Genomic DNA, 23391 nt, shown 5'->3' with positions numbered 1-23391 from the left:
ATCACGAATCTCAAAACAATTGGAATTTGACTTTTTGTGCATTTTATATTACAAATCATATGGGGCAGCTGCTCATTTTTGATGTCACAAATCAAAAAAAAATTGTTAAACTTCCTTAATCTTTGATGGATTTTCCTCAAACCTTCACCAATATTTTTTAGTATTTATTCATTTTTTTCATAACAAAAACTTTTCTTTAGAGTTCAGAGTGAACTTTAAAACTTATGTGGAATACCCTGTAGGTCTACATTGCGTTCACATTTGGCTCTGGACCTTCAACAAAACATTGGGAGGGAATCACATTCAGACTGAGCATGGATACCTATCCCATGATTCCATTTCTACGCCCTGATTCTGAACTACAGTACACATGTACAGTACATCCTTGAAAAGTTTATAAATAGTGGGTATTGTGTGGGCAGTACAGTGACTTCTCTCTCTACGCAGTTTACCCATTTATGGATAAATCTATTGAAATGGAAACAAACCTACAGCATTCCTCATTGATGAAATGAAATACTCCCTTCTGATTCATACCAAACCACAGGTGGGCTGAATTCACTCCCTCTCACAGAAAGGTTGCATTCATATATTTTAAATTCTGTTGTATTGTATGGCAGTGAGTTGAGATCAGTGGGCAGATCTTTCTGGAAGGTGTAAAATCAGATCTCTGAATAGAAAGAGGAGGACTTTGTACCTGCCTCGAGAATCATCCCATTTCACTCAATTTAATCCTCAACTGTTGGCTTTTCTTCGTTACTAATTTGGAATACATGTGAATATGCACATGTGTTCAGTTGATAAGTACAGGCTTGCCAAAACTTGTAAGGGGTGCTTTTTCAGAATATGGTATCCTTTTTCAGAATATGGGAAGTGCCCCGCCCCCATACATGTACATTGTAGCCCTAAATATCAAGGATTTCCTTGAAAGCAGTTGAAAGATAAAAGCTAGAATAAATTTTGTTCAACTACATGTACATGTACAGCACAGTGTAAACACCATTCAGAAATGGTCCAAACAATTTCCCTTGTAGTTGTAGCTGCATGACTAAAAGAAAAAATCATAGTTAATTGCAATTCACGTTGATTTCCATTTCCAATACATTATAAACATTAAGTTTTGGGGGGTTTTTATTGAAATGTTTTTATTTTCATTTTGAATTTAAGCACAGAATTTCAAACTTGTACAACATGTGTATGTACTTGTAGGCCTACTTGTACGTGTACAAGGATGCAAAGTTTCCAAATATTTTTCTTCATCAGATTTAAAAAGTCTTATCTCCGATTTATTATTTTGTTTTTCATTGTGACAGGCTGGAGTTGATTCTAAGATAGCAGATTGTCCGTTATGTCAGCGGTTGTTTATGATCATTGTCCTGAAGAAAATCAAATATCAAGTCTGCACAGTAAATAAGGACATCTTACCAGCAGAATACAAGAAAATATTAGGTGAGTATTGAGTCAGTGAACATTAAAAAGGCCATTCATTCAAAACACCTGCTTTTTTGTCTCGCCTACATAGCAGACTATAGGCGCCACTTATCCGACGGCCGCGGCGACTGTGGCGTCGTCAACATTGAAATCTTAACCAAGTTTAAGTTTTGAAAATAATCTGTTTTTTGTGTGGAAAAGGGGGGTGGTCTTCATAAAGTTAACATTTTGTTACTATTAATCTGTTAATCCTAATGATTTCTAACTTCAACTTCAGTAATTCTCTTTTAACCAATTTGAATGAATCAACTTCAAATTAGTGACTTTTCAAATTTGTTTGGCTCTTAAGAATACAATCGAGCAGTTATTGGTTTGTGCGTTAACCTTATAAATTGAAAAGGTTAATTTGTACACAATTCATCTGTATGATCTGGTAGTAGTAAATATCTGAGAAACAAAGGTCATATGAGCTGACAGACCCCGCCATGACCAAATACACTTTGATCTCCTGATAAGATTTGAACATTCTTGCTTCCCATACATGTACCAACCAATATGATACTGTGTGTATGGGGAAGGGGGCTGCTAACAAAAGCCTATTATGTTTAATGCTTGAATTCAAGGTGGAAAAATCATTCAAAGATGATGGCTTTTTTCCCCTCCGGTGGCTTTTCAGGGGCTTATTGCCCATAGCCCTGGTTTATGTTTTCCATTGTCAGACTGTGAGCATACATGTATACGTACCATTCTTCAAAATTACTGAAATTGCTCGTAGTTTAAAAGATTAAAAGATAATTTTTTGTGTCCTTTTATAAAAGTAAACTACATACTAGGCCTTAAATGTCATTCTTTCTAATTTGTTTGAGAATCCATGTACATGTACATGTAAGCATGTCAAATTTCAGCCATCTGGCTGCCATGATGTACAGTGTATGTAATTTTTCTGTGAAACAATATAGGCCTACATGTAGATACTATACAAAGTCAACATACACTAGGCCTACATGATAATGTAGACAGTTTTGTTTGGTCTAAAGTTGTTCAACCCCTACACTGTCAGTGGAAGCGCTGGTGACTGCACTCATGTAGTTATCTCCTCTGGTACTCCCTACTTACAGTCACCTATGCAAAGTATTTTCATTTCTTCAAAGAAACGTTTTATGTGAACACACCCTAACTGTTGTCATATCTTGTGTACCTAGGAAACACACCGCCTCCTGTGTTAGTGGATCCAAACGTTCAGACTGACAACCCTCTTGGCAAGGTTATCGATGACATCATCAAGGCAGAGCATTACCTAGAGTCCGTGTTCCGACCAAAACTTGAAAATTCAAACCCAGGCGCCAAGAAAGTTGGCTCAAATGTCTTTAGTAAATTCTCAGCGTAAGTATATTGCCCATGATTTTTTTTAGGGGGATTCATTTGGTCATTTCTCAAGTCTTGACATAAGTTTTGATTTGATGATCAAATTTATGATATTTCAAGTTTGGTGTTGACCGGAAACATCAATTTTATAGTCTATTGTAAATTGTTGCTGGTTCTGGGATGAATCTCACAGTTTTAGTGTTGAGCTAATAATAGTAACAATAATAATAATAACTAATAATAATATGATTTTGTTATTTATCAATTCAGGCAGGTGTTTCATAAAGCTGTTCGTAAATTTCAAGCGACTTTACAAAAATGTGGTAATCCCTTAGACGCTTAATCTACTTGAATGAAAATGTGATGTACATGTATATCAACAAGAAAGGATCACCAGTCATTTGCAAAGTCGCTCGTACCTACAAACAGCTAGTTATGAAACACCCACCAAGTATTCAGAGACTAGGGAAGAAAATCTGAATTGAACTTCTATTTAATACATCAACCAGCCTCAACATTAATAATGTCCCATATAAACACAGAGCTTAATCGTGTGCTTGATTTTCATGATTAACTGCATAGTGTAGAATGCAATCAATTAAAAGATATTCTACAATAACATGTAGCTTTTTGTTATGGCCCCCATAGCAGCTGTAACATATTATAAAGAATAAATTCCTTTCAGCTTCCTCTTCACCACGCCAGGGTTTATATGTATGGACACTTTACCTTCTGTTTCAAAGTTTGGAAACTTAATCCACTAGGCCACAATCCTCCATACACTCTTGATAAGTTTTATTTTTGTAGATGATAATTTCTGAATGAATGAAATCTATCCCTGACAGATTGATGAAGAACCAAGACGCATCTAAGAGGGATACTCTGATTCACAGACTAAGAACAGAGCTTCAGAAACTTGATGATTTCTTGAAGGATACATCTGAAGATGATGAACTGTCTCCAGGACGCTGCCTCGAAGGGGATAACTTCACGCTAGCAGACTGTGATCTCCTACCAAAACTTCACCGTGTTGAAGTCGCATGCAATAAGTATTTCAAGGTATCAGAATGGAAGTTATGTACAGTTAGTGAACCCCACCAAAAATCGAACATATTTTAAAAGTTTTCAAGTTCTGTCATGTTTCTGATATATACATGTACATGTAATTGTGAAGTCAGGTGATAAAATATTACATTTGATACCCTGTGTCTGTTTCTCTGGGCTTGCCAAACATTGTAGTGTTGTTTTCTACATTCAACCCTCGGCATGGAGTGCATTTTGTGATGGGATTCACTAACTTTTGAGCACAACTGTAGTACATAATCCAAATATGATCAGCAGATAGTGTCTTGTTGGTACCTTCAGTATTACCAGTCCTTGTTGTCTGTCGATATTGATATCCATTATTGTTGGTATTAAAGAGTATAATTCTTACTATATGGTCTGTAACCTGAACTACATGTATGGTTAAATCTAAATGATTGTCTGAAGTTGTGGTTGAACTATGGATCATAGCCATTTGTGTTAGAAATCTCAACCAGTAAAGATTCAACTTTACAGCACATTTGTTGCTCACTTTAGCTTGAATACAATAAATAAAAGAAGCATACGTGTTTTTAAAACATATATATATTTGGATTCACATAATTTTAGACCATGGTCTATTAAAGTTATACAAGACTTGAGAATGCGGGCCATAGTCTCTAAAGTTTCATTGACAAGGAAAGCTGTATGCTATGGAACACAATCCTCAAAATGTATGGGGACATACATTGTATTTCTCTTCATGCAGATTCTAGTCCAATAAGATCTGACTTTACTCACGTACTGTTACTTTTGTCTTTGTATCCAGTTTGATGAAGTAATGGAGGGTTTCGAAGCCGTTCAGAGATATCTTGATAACTGGAAGGAAACGCCCATCTACCAAATCGTCAAGTACGACGACCGAGAAGTCTACAACACCTACCGTACCGTGGTCATGAGATCAGAGCATCGGCCGGGGGCTGGAAGACATTAAACCAGGCCGGAGAAGAAGCTAGGGAAGAGGAAAGATCCACCAACTTGGCATGAATTGTATCTTATATGATGTTTAACTATTTGCCATAGCAAGGAACTATTTCATATACAGCGTAGCTTGGAGCACAGCTAGTATGTGATGATGGAAAATATGTGACACTCCAAAACAATCTAATGTCATTGTGTAGATTGGTTCCATAAATCTTTTTGAAAACAATACCCATCATTATGATCATGTATACAACTTTTCAGGTATTCAATATGTTATTCCTCAGTTCAAATATGTATTTTATTGATGTCAATGTTCCTCAATTTGTCAAATTAAGCCCCAAACTTTTAGATTTTTTTTTTATCTTGAATGGGGAATTTATTTTGAAAGAGCCATCGTCCATTGCAAGAAATGGACAAGCAGGATTTTTCTGCACGTGATGTTCTAGCGTCAATTAAAGTAAACTGATAATTTGATTGAATGATAATTGGTTCTGTCATTTGAAAACCATGTGCTTGTATTGTGATATATCATGGCTAAAATCATGTATTGAAATGGTGGTATAGGTCTTGAATGCATGGAATTGTGAGTAAGCAACATTGCATTTCAGTGCTCAACTGATTTTTACTCAGTCAAAACTACAGCTTGATATCTCATATCAAACATATACTGTATATTTGTACTTCATGAAATGAATGTTTTAGATAACAATAGTAATAATAGAGGTATATTTACCCAGGGTAGCCACTTCAGTTCCGAAAACTGTTCTCCCAGCGGGCCCTGCTGTTATTATTACCCGGCTAAGCTAGGCTACCTATTCAGGTGCACACAGCTTTTTGAGGAATAACTTCCTGCCGGTACCCATTTACCTCACCTGGGTCGAGTGCAGCACACTGTGGATGCATTCCTTGCTGAAGGAAATTACGCCATGGCTGGGATTTGAACCCACGACCCTCTGTTTCAAAGTCCGAAGACTAATCCACTGGGCCACGACAGTGATAGGTCATTGAATACAAATAAAAATAATAGAAATAGAAAACGAGAGAATTGAAAGAGCAAAAATCAAGAAGGAATATTTGCTGGAAATTTGAATTGCCCAATTGTATGAAAATGGGAGAAATAACAATTAGATCGTTTGTTAATGAGATTAAAATTTTCCCCTAAACATTTTGTCATTATTACTTCTTGGTCATATAAATCAATTTCATGAAAGATTATAAAGAGACAGATTTTGTTGTGTATTCATTTTGCTACATTTTTTTAAAATCATTTTAATTGATTTCCATTGGAATGTTATTGCAGGGGGAAATCAAATAATGTACATTTCTAGCTTGCAGCCATTTTTGTTTCATTTTATTGTGTATTTTTCACCTCACACATCTGTCCTTAACATCCATGTATAATAACCAAGGATGATGATTTCATTTCAATTACCTTTGGACTGAATAGTTGCGTATTATTAACCCCTTCTATAGTTTACATTTTGCAAGACAAGATAAGAATATCTTGATATCAATTTACATGTATTGTCAGCTTGAAATTTCCTCAACTATATGCAATACTCAAAATTTCAAAGATTCATATCTGCCATGAGCCAAAGACATTGAGTGATTTAACTTTACATGTATTCTTGATCAATTGACTGGACCAGTAAATTCAACTATCTCTGTTTTTTCATGAAGAAATTCCTGTAAAACTTGCACTGTGAATGATTAGTTAGAATGAACTAATGTCTGGTCTATTTTAGATCACAGAAATAATAATTATGTAAAAAATGATGGTGCCAAATTTACTGGTTAATAGCAGTCTGTAATTAATACTGAATTTGATTTATATCATGCATTTATGGCAGTCCGTGATTTTAGATTTACATACAGCATGAATACGAGCTTTATGTACAACGTATCCAGCCATTTCACCCAGAGTGAGTTTTTTTTTTAAATTCTTCCTCTCCCCAAACGGTCATCTTAGATGTAGCTTAAATTTGATGGTAGGAGAAAAATACGATATCATTTTCCAGTTATTCTCCAAGGTGACTACCTTGGTTTTTGTGGTTTGCATTAAAAGCGAAGGGTATTTGAAAGAGCATGTACATTGTATACATTTGTATGTAAATTCATATTGATGAAAGTCAGGCCCATCAATCTTTGTGTTCTATTTTCCATATATTCCTCATTTATGTATAAAAGTCAACTTACATGCTTATTTTTTTATGGTTCTAATTGTTTATCAATTAAAATCTATATGTTCTAGTATTAAAAAAAAATCATGTGGTTTGAGCCTTAGCAAGTAAATAACAATACATTGTTCATGGAAAAAAGAAGAAAACAATTTGAAGAAAAATGAGGAATTACATAATTATTTCCCTTGTACTTATTGATCTTCAAAGTAAATTTGATAATTGATATAAAATGTAATCAGGATAACTGGAAAAAAATGTTTTTGACTCATGAAAATTAGAGAAAATTGATTTTGTTGGATATAATCAGTATATTGATGAATATGTCTGCATATAAAACATGATATTGTCATTTCAAACATGAGCTCATACTCTACCTGGATAGATGTTTTACTCATTTATATTTGTGATGACAATGAATAGTTACAAATAATCAAATTTGTATTATGTGAATGTATCAGAAAATGAATTATATACATTGAATAATCAAGACATTTGGAAACCTCAATTATATCATAAAAATGATAAATCTCTGGTGGTATCTTTGGAAATGTGAAGTTCAGCGAAGCACACCGTGTCTATTTTTGTTTTATTCATACAGTATTAAAGTCTCCTCTGTCCTACGTATCCAACCTTTAAGACACTTTTAATATAAACATTCAATTCAGCTGCATTTAATGATGATGTTGTAGACTTTGCATCTATTAAGATTCAGGCACTTATAAATGATATGTTGCAATGTTTATCCAAGATATCAATGGAATGATTATGTTCTGATCAAACAATATTTGGGAGATTGTATACATAATGTTCAACAACTGAATGGAAATTCCATGTGGATGTGTTATAACAAGTCTTTATAAAACAGATATTCTTCCTAAAATAACATAAACAGAAGTTAATACCTCGTATTTTCCCAAACTGTCATTTATTTCTGATGCCCTGAATGAATTTGTGAATGCTATATTCTTGAAAAACAGCAAGGACAGAAAAGAAAAAAGAAGAAGAAAGATTTATAATTATTGGATATTTTTGTTTACTGGAAAAACTTTGTCAAAAGTGATACATTATGGTAAAACAACTCATTTGTTTTACAATGAACTTGGATTGTATGCATAGTTCTACAGTATTGTAATCTAGATAGGTACAGAATGGATTTAAGACTAAATGGTAATTGTTGTGGGAGCACAATTCAAGGACTTGACTTTATTTGTTTATAATTATAACTTGCTACTCTCTTGTATCTTTATTTTATCATTGCTATTCACTGTAAAAAGATATTTCTTTGAAAATGATTGATGCTAATTCTGTTAGATATTTTTTTTTCCCACCATCACCAAAAAGTGAAAAACGAATGACTTTACGAAGGTGATACATTGAAATGACCGTATTAACCATTTATTCATACTATTAGTAACTCAGAATTCATTCTAGATTGTGTAACCATGTAAAGTTTTGTTGATATTAAATCTTGTAAATAGATATTGCACTTTGATCATGCAAGTTTAAAAGATAATGATGTACATTTATATGCCTATGATTTGGCTTGTTGTGATGAAATGGTGTTATTTTTCTATTCATTTATTCTATAAGCAGTCAAATATTGAAACTCATCTAGCTGTACACTGTAGGTTTCTTTATTGTGAACAATAATTAGTTTCTAGGTGTAGTAGAACAGCGTTTACTTCTCATAAAATCATATTTGGTCTTAGTTTTTTGACAAATATTTATATGTACAGAAACCATTTTATTTTCATTTAGGTACATATAGTTATAGAATCCCTTCCTCTTAGAAATCAGTTAGCCCAAAGCTTCTGAAAACCTTCTGATCTTGAAATCCTATAATGTTCATTGTGCTTTATCTGTATGAAGTCGAGTTCCATTCGTAAAAGCCATATAAAGCCTTAAGATGTATGTCAGTTGTATCTGTAGCCTAATTTCTGTATGTAACAACAATCCAATGAGGCATGCAAAGAATATTGATTTCATAATTTGGCGTTTGTATACAGAGATCTTTTGTCTTTATGGCTCATATTTACTCACTGAATATTTTTAGTTAGACATTCTTTTAGATTTTAGATAAAATGGCAGGCGTGAGTAAACTTGTTCCCTGCATATATATCCAGTACTTAAACTTGTACTAAAATGAGGAGTACTATATGGAACCAAATACAATCTGTAATGCTGTTGATTGGTTGTCTTGAGTATGAAATGATGTGTTATACATGCATTGAAATCATTTGTGGCAAAAAATGTATTTTTTTTTAAAAGAAATTGTACTCAGTTTGATTCATTCAAGAAAACTACTTAATTTGCTTCACTTGGGAAAGAGAAGAAAAGAATGATATTTAAACAGGAAATTGAAGAGATAAATAATCCTGTGGTTTTACACTACAAATATATTTTTGGATATTAAAAGCAAAGGAATGTTGATAATCCCTTCAAAAATGTTAACCATATTACCAATAATCAATTAGACTTGGGAGTTTGGTATTTAATTTTTACTATTTAAATATCATAAGATGTGCTTTGAAATTACCATACATTACATGTAATTGCATATTTTCTGCTTCTGTATACTACATAGTATGTATTTTGTTATTTTTCTTTTATTTTTCAGTAATAAACATTAAAATTGTCCTTTCTTGTATGATTTCCATTATTGAAATATCCTTGGTGTTTAATCATTGTATCTTTTTACTTGCTTATCTTTTGCTTTGGCTGGTATCGCTCTCTAATAATCTATGTTAGTCTGTTGAGAATCATCATCAATACAATGCCATTATACCATGTAACCCTATCTCATCTGTGTGGTGTCTTTATTTGCTGTCTTCTCTTTATAACATACCGTTTATGAATATCCCCATTTATGTGGCTTCAAATTTTATTGGTAAATAACTTGAATGCAGAGAGATATTTTGAATTGGATTTTTAATCATTTTGATAATAGAAATTTAGACTGACATGGGTTATGTGGGATATAGATTTTGCCAAAATTTTATCAGGGGCCATTGGGAAACAAGAAAATCAGGCATCCCAATGTGGTTTTTCATATAAGAGTTGATGGAAAATTGTGCTTCTTTAAAACTATAGACCTAGCTCTACCCCAGGGGGGTGGAGTGGAAGGGGGTGGGAGGGAAATATATAGAGGCCAGGGAGAGAGAGGGTAAAGAAGAGTAAGAGAGAGGAAAGAGAGTAGGTGACTGAAATGTTAATGATAATAATATTCAGTTCTTTTATAGTGCATATTACATAGCAACGCATGTCCCTATGCACTTAGATGAAATTAAGGAAAACAATTAGAAAGTAAGTAAAGAGTGTTGGGCACTGAATTCATTAGAAGTTTAACAGATACTTTTTTAGGAAAGTCTTAAACTTTTCTAAATCATGAATATTTCTCATAATGTGAACTGGGTAGGTGAGCTAGGTGTTAATGTGAATGGGGACTGATGTTGGTCGGTTACTAGGTGGGAATTAGAACAGGGTCTAATGTCATAGGTGACTAGGTATGAACGTTAATGGGGTCGAATGGGATGCTGGAGGGTGTGACTGTTGGCTAGCTACCAAAGCATTTATGAGACCAACACCCATGTATCACTTTCATTCATCATGGAGCAGATCTCATCTGGAATAAGAAGGTGAAAGGTGTGCAGATCAATCAAGATTGCTACAGGTTTGGAAAGATGAGAAGAGGGCAGTGTGATCTCCTGGGTCCTGTAACACAAACGTCAGAGATTAATTGTATGCTTAATATTCGTGATTGATTGTACATTGTAGTCAATGGAATCAATCGTAAAAAGATGTTATACGATGATTGCTAAGCTTTGTGTTATGGGTCCCTATAGGTGTGACTGCTGGAGATGAAAGAAATACGGATGGATGTAGAATGAGAGGGGAGGGGAGAAAAAGGGGGAGCTAGGGAGAGAGAGGGGGAGGGGAGAGACAAGGAAGGAGAGATAGGGGGAGGGAGGAGGGGGAGTGGAGAGACGGGGGGGGGGGAGAGATGGGGAGGAAAGAGACAGGGGAGGGGGGGGGGTAAAAAGAGATGTGGAAGGAAGGATGGGAGGGGAAGAGAGAGAGGGGGGGAGAGACAAGGAAGGAGATACAGGGGGAGGGAGGAGGGGAGAGACAGGGGGAGGGAGAGAGGGGGAGGGGAGAGACAGGGAAGGGGGGTAAAAAGAGATGCGGAAGGAAGGATGGGAGGGGAAGAGAGAGGGGGGAAGAGACAGGGGGAGGGAGAGAGGGGGCCGGAGGGGAGAGACAGGGAAGGGGGGTAAAAAGAGATGCGGAAGGAAGGATGGGAGGGGAAGAGAGAGGGGGGAAGAGACAGGGGGAGGGAGAGAGGGGGCCGGAGGGGAGAGACGGGGAGGAGAGACAGCTGGGGAGGGGGAGGTAAAAAGAGATGCGGAAGGAAGGATGGGAGGGGGAAGAGAAAGAGGGAGAGAGAGACAGAGAGGGAGGATCGATCGAGGGGAGGGAGGGATAGGGTCGGGAGAATTTAGGGGGCACAATTGTGAAAGTGTCGGTGAGAGGGAGAAAACAAAAGAAAAGAAAAAAAAGAATGATTGAACTGAAACCGAGAGCGCGGGATGGCAGCCAGTGCATTATGTTATAATTCTGCTGAAGAGTTTATGATGATGAATGGTTGCAAGTGTTGTTTACTATAAACCAGTTAATCCAATAACTGCATTGCAATGCCTATTGATATACAGCTAACCTTATCTACATGATCTATTTACCACTATATATATTCATCTCTATAATATTCATCTATATTGATCACTATTTGCATGCCTAACCATGTTCATGCATCTACAGCTCTTTATCTGTTTCATTTTCACCTTTATTCTCTGTCTATTGTCATCTTTCCTTTCTTATCTATCTATTTATCTATATCTAATCTATCTATCTTTCTTTTTATATCTATCTGTTTATATATCTATCTATCTATCTGTCTATCTATCTGTCTATCTATCTATCTAATCTATTGATCTATCTATCCATCCATCCATCTATATATCTATCTTTCTATCCATCTATCTTTATATCTCTTTCTTTATTTGTTCATTCATTCATTCATTAATCCATCCTGCCAACCAGCCATCCATCCATATACCTCTCTATTGTAATTAATCCTATCTAACTTCCACCCCACATACTTGTCTAATACTGAAACCTATGAAGTTAAAAGGGGCTAGGAGCTTACTTGTCAGTTAAGGAGATTATTATCAATGGGAAATAATGAAAGTGGGATAGCAAAAAGAAATATCAAATGGAAAAAATGGAAAATTGAGGTTTGTTGGAACAAACTGGCACTGAGAAAATGGAAATAGGAAAGGAGATAGCAATATAGATGATGGAATTCTATAGAAGAGAGGTATAGAAATGTATATGGGGATTCAATGGGACAAAAGGTTAAAAACTGATTTATTTGTAATGCTGGAACTGAAAGATTAACCAACCGTTGTCATGTAAGTTTTTTTTCTAAATGTACAAAATTAATCCCTATACCGTTACTTTAGTGTATAAATTCCAAAATGTATCCACGGCCTTTCTCTTCTCCATTCATAGTCAATGCAGTAATATATCTGTACATTGCTATCAATATAGTACTTGACCTCTCTGTTTAAAACCCCATGTCAACAAATCTTGTTTTCAGAAGGTCACAATCTTCCTGGCCTACAAACAGTAAACTCTGAATTCACCCCCACCAATTGGAATAAATGTTTACATATTCACTCTATAAAAGAGATATAGTCAACAAAACCCTTTAAGAATATCCCTATGAATACAAACTTGAAGTTAAACTGCATTTATAACAGGGGAAAGGAGAGCCGTCTCTCCAAACTAGTCTCTATGCAACATTATGATGTGTGTTGTTAACTGACTTCTATATCCAATCTTTTCAGTTGAACTTGGTGGTGAAAAACCGTCATTATATTAATCTAAAAACATGGGTGGGATAATCATACAGTTACATAAAGTTGTTCTTCTACTAACCTCTTTCTGCAAAAAATACCAAAAGTCCAAATTAGAGCCATATTTGAATTTGTTCAGATAATTCTGTCCTGAACTACTAGATCCACATCTTCTCCTGATAGTGCAGAAAACTAAACATTGAATTGAGAATTTCCAGCTTAATGAATTCCCCAAATGTGAAATTGACACTAGAAAAAAATGAAAGGGATTCTGCAAGTCAAATACCCAACCCCCCTATTTTCATAACTAACCATATTTCACTCTCAGAAAGTGGATATAAAGAGGGGCGAATAATAGTATCCTACATAGGTCCTGATCTGTCTTTCCCCCATGAGTAAGAGAGCTAAATATATGGATTGATTACTCCCATGAACTTGTGTATCAGTGCATTGGTGACATATGAGATCCATTAGAGGTCAAGCAATGTGATATACTTGTCTCTGATATAAATGGTCTCTATTGTCTAGCTGCCAAGGAGCCATAGTTATAAATAGACCAGTCTGACTGGCTGGTAGATTACTAGATGTGCACATCAGGGGCCGTTGCAGAAAGAGTTGCAATCAATTGCAACTCCAAAAATCATGCGCAACTTGATTTTCAACCAATCAACAGCGCGCATTTTTGTCTTGCAATTGATTTTTTGACTTGCATTTAAACGCAACTCTTTTTGCAACGGGCCCCAGATCAGAGTTACAGAATGGGGAAAGGGGGGGGGGGTCTCTTATAATCTTTGTACAATGTAAGTAATGAAAACGGACTCCACAAAAAGTGGAAAAAGAAAAAAGAATGAAGATGCGAACTAATAGATTCTTCAGGATAGTGTAATTGTTTAAATCCCATATTTTTCATGGAGGAAAAACTGGGAATTAAGTCATCTTTACCTGTACATGCAAAAATCATTGACATTCTCTTTCACCCATTTTCCTTCACTTTCTTTCAATCATCCTCAAGTCATGTTCAAGGCACCATATGTCTCTGATTCTAACCCCCACCCCCCCAACATGACCCTTCTCATCAATTTCTTTAATGTGACTCTCTGATCTCCCTCATATGCTCTCTGCTCTCTCTCTTCTCATCTAAACCTTTCCTGTGTCATGATAATCATTTCTATTTCCTGGCTATATACTCAGTTTCCCTGTAATTTATCTAAAAAAATTAAAGGGGAATGAAACCTTTGGAACAAATATAGTCCAGGATAGAAGAGGCATAACCTTGTCTTTTTATATATACAATATTTTTTTATGGTTTCTTGTCAATTCGAGGGTGCTGATTACGAATCTGAATGATGCCACTCGTATAACCTTGAGCATTTTCCGCAAATTGGCAAAATCCAATATGGCCGCCAAAATATGCAAATTACCCATGAAACTCATAAAATTCTCCGCACATTGGCTGTGAAATGCATGAGATTGTATGGCAGGAGTGAAATAAAATCTTGAAAAATAATTTTTTACCAAAAATTTATTTTCCTGATATTCAAAATGGCCGCCATAGGCCATTGTATACACTATCATGTACAATACGAATAGGTAAAACTAATTTTCACAAAAATGAGCACTAAACTGCTAAAATCGCGATATATGAACGAAGTAATATATGCAAATCATCATTACTAATGAGATATATTATTTATTATGTCAAATATGGGAACATTGCTGTATTTCGATATCAAAAATAGGCGCCACTAGCCCAAACAGTATTGAGTACAATGGCAATGGGGGCCAAAAAAATCACAAGAGTGATCACTAAAATGCTTATTATGAAGATTAAACAGGTGGAATACTGACTATAAACCTAATTATTAACGAAATATATTATCAATATGCGATGTATGTGGTTGTGTTTTTGATATTCAAAATGGCTGACAAAGGCCCTAAAGTATTATGCACAATGAGAAATGGGAGAAAAGAAATCACAAGAGTGAGCGCTAAAATGCATATATATGTGATAAATTAATTGAATACTGTCTAAAAACGCATTTTCTAACGAAATATATCATTCAGGTTTCAAGTTTGTGTTAAATACTGTATTTCGACTTTCAAAATGGCCGCCATCGACATTAACTGTATTATGTATAATGCAAAGTGGGAAACCAATATTCACAGGAGTGAGCACCATAAATGCACGTAATAGTGATCTATGAGTAAAATATTGTCTGAAAGCATAATTTCTATTAAGATATATCATTTATTCTGCCATTTAGGTGATAAATACGGTTATTTTAAAGTCAAAATGGCCGCTACAGTCCCTTACGGTATTATGCACAATATGAATGGGAACAATCATTTCAACAGAATTTGGCTTTGCTTGGTCAAATGGTGATGTATTAGTGGAATGTTGTCTGAAAACATGATTTAGAACAAAATATATCATATCTTATGTAATTTAGGTGATAAATACTGTATTTCAACATTCAAAATGACTGCTTATGCTCTTTTTGTGAACATTATTTGTCTCCATCCAAATTGTATATTATACGATAAGTGCCTATGGTGGCCATTTTCGATTTAAAAATGCAGCATTTATCACCTTAATTATACAACATTATGATATATCTCGTTAGAAACCATGGTTTTAGACAATAATTCACCCTTACATCACAATTCACAATTATATGCAATATTTCGAGTCAAGAAAAGCCAAATTCTGTCAAAATCATACGTCCCATGTTACAATGTACACAATACTTTTAGGACCTATGGCAGCCATTTTGGATTTCAAAGTACAGCATTTATTACCTCCACCATGCCCACGACCAATATGTGATGTATTTAGTTAGAAATAATGTTTAAGACAATATCTTTACTCGTACATCACAGTTATCATGGTTATATGCATTTTATGATTCTCACTCTTGTGAAAATTAGTTTCCCCGTTCGCATGTTACATAATTTAGTTAGGGCTTGTAGATGTTATTTTGAATGTCAAAATACAGTATTTATCACCTATATGGAAGAAGAAATGCTATGATTAAAAAAAATTCAAATAACATTTTACTCATACAACAAATCCAAATTCTTACAAAATTATATGTCCCTATTCATATTGTAGATAATACTGTTAGGGCCTATAGGGGCCATTTTGAATTTCATAACACAGTATTCATCTCATGCATGACAAAACAAAATCGTCTTGCTATAAAACATGTTGTCAGACATTATTTTACTTATAGATCACAATTACATGCATCTCATGTTTCTTACTCGTGTGAAAATAAGTTTCTCAATTCGCATTGTACATGATGAATATGGGGGCTATGGCGGCCATTTTGAATTTCAAAATACAGCATTTATCACATAAATGACATATTTATAATTATGCTTTTAGTCAGTATTCCACTCGTTTATCTTAATAATATGCATTTTAATGCTCAATCTTGTCATTTTTTGGCCCCGGCCATTGCCATTGTACCTAATACTCTTTGCTCCAGTGGCGGCTATTTTTGACATCAAAATGTAGCAATGTTCCCATATTTGACATAATCAATAATATATCTCATTAGTCATGGTGATTTGCATATATTACTTCGTTCATATATTGCGATTTTTGCAGTTTAGTGCTCATTTTTGTGAAAATTTGTTTTACCTATTCGTATTGTGCATGATAGTGTATACGATGGCCTATGGCGGCCATTTTGAATATCAGGAAAATAATTTTTTGGTAAAATATTATTTTCTAAGATTGTATTTCACTCCTGCCATACAATTTCATGCATTTCACAGCCAATGTGCGAGAATTTTATGAGTTTCATGGGTAATTTGCATATTTTGGCGGCCATATTGGATTTTGCCAATTTGCGGAAAATGCTCAAGGTTATACGAGTGGCATCATTCAGATTCGTAATCAGCACCCTCGAATTGACAAGAAACCATAAAAAAATATTGTATATATAAAAAAACAAGGTTTGGTCAATTTTCTATGGAGCCTATCCTGGACTAATAGGCTTGTGTAGAAACAGAAAAATCAAAGAATAAGAATAAAGAAAGTTTGAGAAAAATAGGACAAATAGTGAGAAAGTTATGAGCATTTGAATATTGCAATCACTAATGCTATGGAGATCCTCACATTGGCAATGCGACAAGGATGTGTGATGTCACTGATGAACAACTTTCCCTTTGATGGACTATAAAATACCCTCAAAATGTCTCTTTTTGCTTTTTCTTATGATGATACAAACTCTTTATCCATGATGTATTCTTTAAAAATGTGTATTACATGCCCTCATGTAGAAAGAACAGTATGATTTATGGATCGATGTGATAAAAGAGGCAATTCAAGTGAAATATATACTAAAGTAATGAGGAGAGTTGTACACAAGTGACATCACACATCTTTGTCGGATTGCCAATTTGCTATCTCCATAGCATTAGTGATCGCAATATTCAAATGCTCATAACTTTCTCATTATTTGTCCGATTTTTCTCAAACTTTCGTTGATCTGTTTCTTTGATTTTTCTGTTTTCACACAAGCTATCTTGTTCCAGCAATGGTTTCATTCTCCTTTAAGTGTTGTTTACAAAATTATAAAAAAATGATGAGATTATATGTATAAATAAATTGTATTCAATATACTCAGCATAATCCTTCATGATCTACAATCACAGAGCGGAGGATTTGGATTCCGGTGACCCAGGTTCGATTCCCAAGTGGTGCGCTAGTGCCCTTTGGTAAGGCATTTATCCTCATTACCAGGTCTCTTGGAAAGGACTTTAAGCCATTGGTCCCCTGGTTGCTTGCTCACAGGCATTCATGCTTTCTTAGCAGTCGGGTAAAAAACCTCGGTATAACAACAACACTGTATGCAAAGACTTTCAACAAACAACACTTGCATAATAAGAGGATAAAATGTGGAAAAGTAAATGAGTACTTTTAATAGAATTCAAAACCTGTAAGGCATTTATGCATACAGTCTCATTCTATGCATGTTTGTTCTCACACAAATCCCTTCTTAACACACAGTACTGGGAGAAAAAAAACAGCATGGGTCAAATGTATTGGAAGGAGAGTTCCTGTCACACTGATACAATATGACAAATGGAAGCCATACATGTTCAGTTCAGTTGGTGGTCACATATCGTAAAAGTGTGACCATGGCAATAAAATGAATGGAAATCTAACAAAACTTGTGAACATTTATTGGATACAAACATGAAATACCAACATTCTACCCCAGAAAAAATATATATGAATGAACTCAATACAGACAAAACCAGATTATACACACATCAAAGAGTCTGGCAATTATAGATTAAGTGTTCATGGTTTGTCAGTTAAAAGCAATTTGTATCATGAAACAATAAATCCAAAGAGGACAATATGACAACTCAGAAAAGAGAGTTTCAAATAAGGAACCATATTCTTCTTAATTGATGGAAATATGAAATTTTGACCCTGTCTATATGTACATTAAAAATATATATGATTTTGTTACTCTTTGTATGCCTATATACACTGCCGTTTTATTTCTCATTTCGAGTAAAGTCAAGTAAATATGATGTGACTTGACCTAGGTTGATCTCCTGCGAGTTGTGGCAGGCTGCTTTTGCCATTGGTCCATTAGAGGATCATTAGTATAAACTGCAAAATACAGTGATTAGAAACACATAAGAATATTTGAATTTCAGCTGTTGACAAAATGGCACTTCACACTTTCATTAGAAAATGATTAATGAGAGTACAATCTGTGAGAGGACGCTGTCCACATACGGTTGAAATTATTTGAAGGGCTATGATTTGGGCATAAATGTCTTCTTTCTGTAAATTAACAATCTCTCCAGCTTCATTTTTAGAAAGATAGCTTACATGTATATCCAGATCATCTCGAGAGTCATAGTTTATTTCATAATACCCATCACATGATAAATATGTTGTTTATAATCACATTGAATGACCTTCATTCAAATGTATATTAATATATCACTCTCATAAAATAATGCTATATTTCACTCATATTTAGCTCATGCAATACAACTTCAAAAGCATGGCCAATATTTCTGATATATATATCCCTACAAGACAACAGAGACCTGCAAACAATAATAAAATCACAATATCAAATCAAAATCCTTGTTGCAGGCATACATGGTTATCAATGACTACCAATCAAAATCGCTCAACCTATCATCAACTGCCAGGGTTTTTATTTCAAATGAACTGATACTACTGCTAAATGCCTGCACCCATATTCTACCCTAATTCAATGAAGGAGGGATAGCAAATGCCAGAAGCAAATGAGGAATTTGGATTAGGAATGGAAAGGAGGTTTGCAAATCACATTTGTTTGTAATTCTATCCTCCAGGCTAGGGTCTTGATAGAATCCATCACAGATGATAATTCATTACATTCTCAGAGGTACATATAATCATATTAACCTGCCATATATATTCGTTCATCCTCCTAGAGTTTATAAATAGAACAAACCACTGGCCATTTCCCAGTAATCATCAAAACAAAATTGAAAAATCAATAGAAGGAAGAAGCTGACATACCAGCACCATTTGTGATTCTCATTAGACATGATAATACCAGTGAACTTTATGTCCAATTTGTTTGCATTTTTTTAATACATGAAATTGCAATGCCAATTCTTTGTGACATAAAAGGTACTATCGGCTTATGATAAACATATACCGTAAATGCTCATGACAAATCATGTTAACAATCACCATTAAGATTGTTTGCATCTGTCTTAATTCATATAGAAAGTCCATCCTAACACGCATAAGGAGTTGTTATCGATTACACAATTGAATGTAATTCTTCACATTCGACAGATGCAATCAATTTCATAAACATCAATCATACGTTTCATGTATTACATAACTAACACTGATTCTAAGTCTGATTGAATCTCTTTATGCTACAAATAATATCATAATTAACAACAATGATGAAAAATCATGTTTCAAGAATTACGTAAAGGGCACATTACGATTCTTATGACTGATTGGTCAAAACTATATCATGTGATGTAGGGCAGTTATGTTTTGTATCCACTGTGTTTATATACGAAATATAATCCATCTTAATGATAAATCATATCGTGAAAAATAAATTTTAAGATTGAGAGTAATCAATGTCATGGGACAAAGCTGTATGATATATTTCTTAGAATCAAAGGTCTAAGGTTCACGAATATCATATTAAAAGGTGTTTGCAAGAAATATGATTTTGCAACATTTTCAAGAAATGGGCTCATTCATGTCAATGGAAGACAGAGTCAAAGAGAAAACACAAAATGAAAAAACAGCACCATTATGATGTCCAGGCTTAATGTGAAAGAAGGTTAGAATGATCCCACACACCCACCCACACGCACACACACACACAATACTATGTCTATGGCACATCATTGACTAAATACTTATCAATGAGGAAACAAACTCCCATCATACTGTATAGATCAAACAAAGGACATTAATGAGATTGGAATTATAACCATGACCACATGCTTAATTACTGAATGCATTATGAAACTATTAAATCTAAGGGCTCATCATATATAATAGATTTTATTTCCCCATTTATCATCATTCTCTCACAAGGTGATAAAGATAATGACAATAAACATCAATCATTTCTATGTCATATGGTTCCCGTATTATGAGAGATTAATCTCATCAATATGGACAATCCTATTAAAGGTAAATGCCAGTTTTGGTAACGATATGAAAATGAGTTCGTACAGAATCCAATGAAATGACCACCAAAGTGTATGTTTGTGTAAATAAAGAATATGTACCAAAGGATTCTGGAAGAAATAGTGTAATTGCTGAGAAATTAGCAAATAAGCACAGGATTCGGGTCAAGCATCGGGCACGACATTCAAAGCAATAATAATACACTGTCCCATATGCGCTTATCTCTGTTGGTGATCTTCAGTGTGAATATTTTTCAGCGTAGATTTCAAGATTTCACAAAGTTCAGTTTATGTAACTGTACCAGATCTAGATCCTCGATGATATACTGACAATTAAGCCTTGTTTTACAGACTTTCTCATGAAATCAGTGTTTACTGCAACTACTGGAATTTCTCTTTAAATGGAAAATTCTATGGTGGGGAAGTGAAAATAATAATTGTGACCAAGTTCTTTGAATCCTTTTTCATGTTATTAAAGAAATGTCTACCCAACAAAAACTTGATTTGAATAAAAAGAGAAAAATTCAACAAACATAACACTGAAAATTTCATCAAAATCGGATGTAAAATAAGTTATGGCATTTTAAAGTTTTGCTTCATTTCACAAAACAGTTATATGCACATCTCGGTCGGTATGCAAATGAGGAACTGATGACATCACTCACTCACTATTTCTTTTGTATTTTATTATATGAAATATTTTTATTTTCTCGTCATTGTCATGTGAAATGAAGTTTCATTCCTCCCTGAACACGTGGAATTCCATTATTTTAACATTTTGTGCTTCGGGCAAGGAGGTCCTAATCGTCAAATTCGTAAAAATTGAAATATTGTATAATTCAAACAATAAAAAACAAAAGAAATAGTGAGTGACATCATCGACTCTCTCATTTGGATGTAACTGGCTCGTTCATATAACTATTTTGTTAAAAATAAGCGAAACTTTGAAATGTCATAACTTTCTTATTTTACATCAGATTTTGATGAAATTTTCAGCATTGTGCTTGTCTGATTTTTCTCTATTGATTCAAATCAACATTTTTCTGAAGTGGACTTGACCTTTAAGAAAGAAATGCACTAACCTAAGTAGAATGACTGAAACAAAAATGTAATTTTGAATCAAACAAAATATTTAGAGACAATAAAAGAGGTGGAATTTTAGGTTTACCATATTAGCAAATAAGCAATCGATAAATGTGTTGGAGTTTGTTTGCAAGCCTGAATGTAATATATGAATTGCACATGACCCATAATGAAGGAATAAAGGATAAACAGTTGGTGATTTTTTTTTAACCTATTAAGAATGAAAGTAAATAAATGTATATGAGTCAGCAAAGAAAGATGAAAAATATAGTTCATGTTTTCTAGTAAAAGTTACAGAGTATGTAATACCACATCCTCAAATATATTAAGTTCTAGGGCAGTTCAGCTAGCTAAGCATTAACACCTGTCTAAAGCTTTAAAGGTTTACAAATTTATAGTAACATCTAATATACAAGAACCAAAGTTAGTTAAGTGTATTGACACTTTAATTTTGTTTTCTGTTATATTGATTCTTTGTGATTATTTGATTTTACTTTAATTTGAGGCCATGAAAACCCACTTAACAGCAAACTTTCAAATCTAGTGATTGCATATTACAAAATACAACCAAAGATTATACCCTGAAATTTCAAATCCATATCATGTATGAGAAAAAAACCCAGAAAAAATATGTCGTTAACTTATAATTCTGGACAGAAAAGTGAAGAAACTAGTATTCATGAAAAATGGCAAAATACATCCACTTTAACAATTTGTAACACCCACATTATAACAATTTTAGGACATAATGTAGTACTAAACCAGAATAGTAGCCAACAATTAGTGGATTTGCCCAATCTGAAGAGAGAACTTCATGAACATTTCTGTTTGGGATTTTATTTTTTGATTTTGAAAGCATCTTTTGAAAATTTCCACTTCAATGTAAACTAATTAATGCTAATAAATCTAAAATACAATAAAGGTTTAAACCCTAAACTTGCCACGTCATCCTTAATATGATAATATCAAAGCATAACAGAGTTATACAAAAAAAAAGAATCAATACAAAAATAACTTTCATGATGACATTCTCCAAGCCTACATATTCTACAGTCAACCCATTTCATAGAATAATATCAAAATAAACATCTTCATCATATTAAGAAATCATGTTAAACACCATGCTGTCATTGCTGGTTTATAAGGGACATGATAATGGCAAGAAAATATCAGGTACATCGCATTCAACATAATAAAATAAAATCTTCCCATGACAGTGTAAATTCAGAAGCAAATTTAAGTTCCTGTGACCTGAACATATGTGACCTACACCACCCCCAAACCACCAATAAGTCACCAGGTATTAAAGGTTCTCTGTAAAAAGCCAAAATAGTAATTTAGTCTCCAAAACCAAAAAATAGAATAATAGCTCATCTGAAAGAACAATACTTCTTCTTCATACTGTGAAAATTTGAAGTCATGAAGTTGAATAAAAAAAAGATACAAAAGTTTATTGGACACTATTTTTCGGACTGCTTGTAAGTTTCACTGAGATTACACAGTATGCACATCTCATGCTTGAGTGCACCCCAAACTTCAAAACCTTGTTTTCTCCTTATATTTTACGCACTTGCTGAATTTCCTCTGCATTCAATCAAGTACTTGTAATGGTTATTGTTAGTCAATTTTAACATACATGTATTATATATCATTTTAAAGCTTAGGAAGTGAATTTTCAAGCTCAATAAAAATCTCAATAATCATTTTGG

The 23391-nt window shown here is 34.0% G+C and overlaps 1 protein-coding gene across 1 annotated transcript in view; it reads left to right on the top strand.

Annotated features, from left to right (window-relative positions):
• The window catches only part of LOC121413284 (chloride intracellular channel protein 2-like), a 28444-nt gene extending 20578 nt beyond the window's left edge, over positions 1-7866 (top strand). Inside the window, exons 2-5 of the mRNA XM_041606052.1 lie at positions 1314-1449; positions 2634-2814; positions 3642-3855; positions 4649-7866. Coding sequence (XP_041461986.1) covers positions 1314-1449; positions 2634-2814; positions 3642-3855; positions 4649-4813 — 696 coding nt within the window. The 3' untranslated portion in view covers positions 4814-7866. The remainder of the gene's footprint in view (positions 1-1313; positions 1450-2633; positions 2815-3641; positions 3856-4648) is intronic.
• The last annotated feature ends 15525 nt before the right edge of the window (positions 7867-23391 follow it).

This window comes from Lytechinus variegatus, chromosome 4 (assembly GCF_018143015.1).
Source record: "Lytechinus variegatus isolate NC3 chromosome 4, Lvar_3.0, whole genome shotgun sequence".
Taxonomy (NCBI): domain Eukaryota; kingdom Metazoa; phylum Echinodermata; class Echinoidea; order Temnopleuroida; family Toxopneustidae; genus Lytechinus; species Lytechinus variegatus.
The sequence above is the reverse complement of the archived record's forward strand: the minus strand, read 5'-3'. Positions and strand labels throughout refer to the sequence as shown.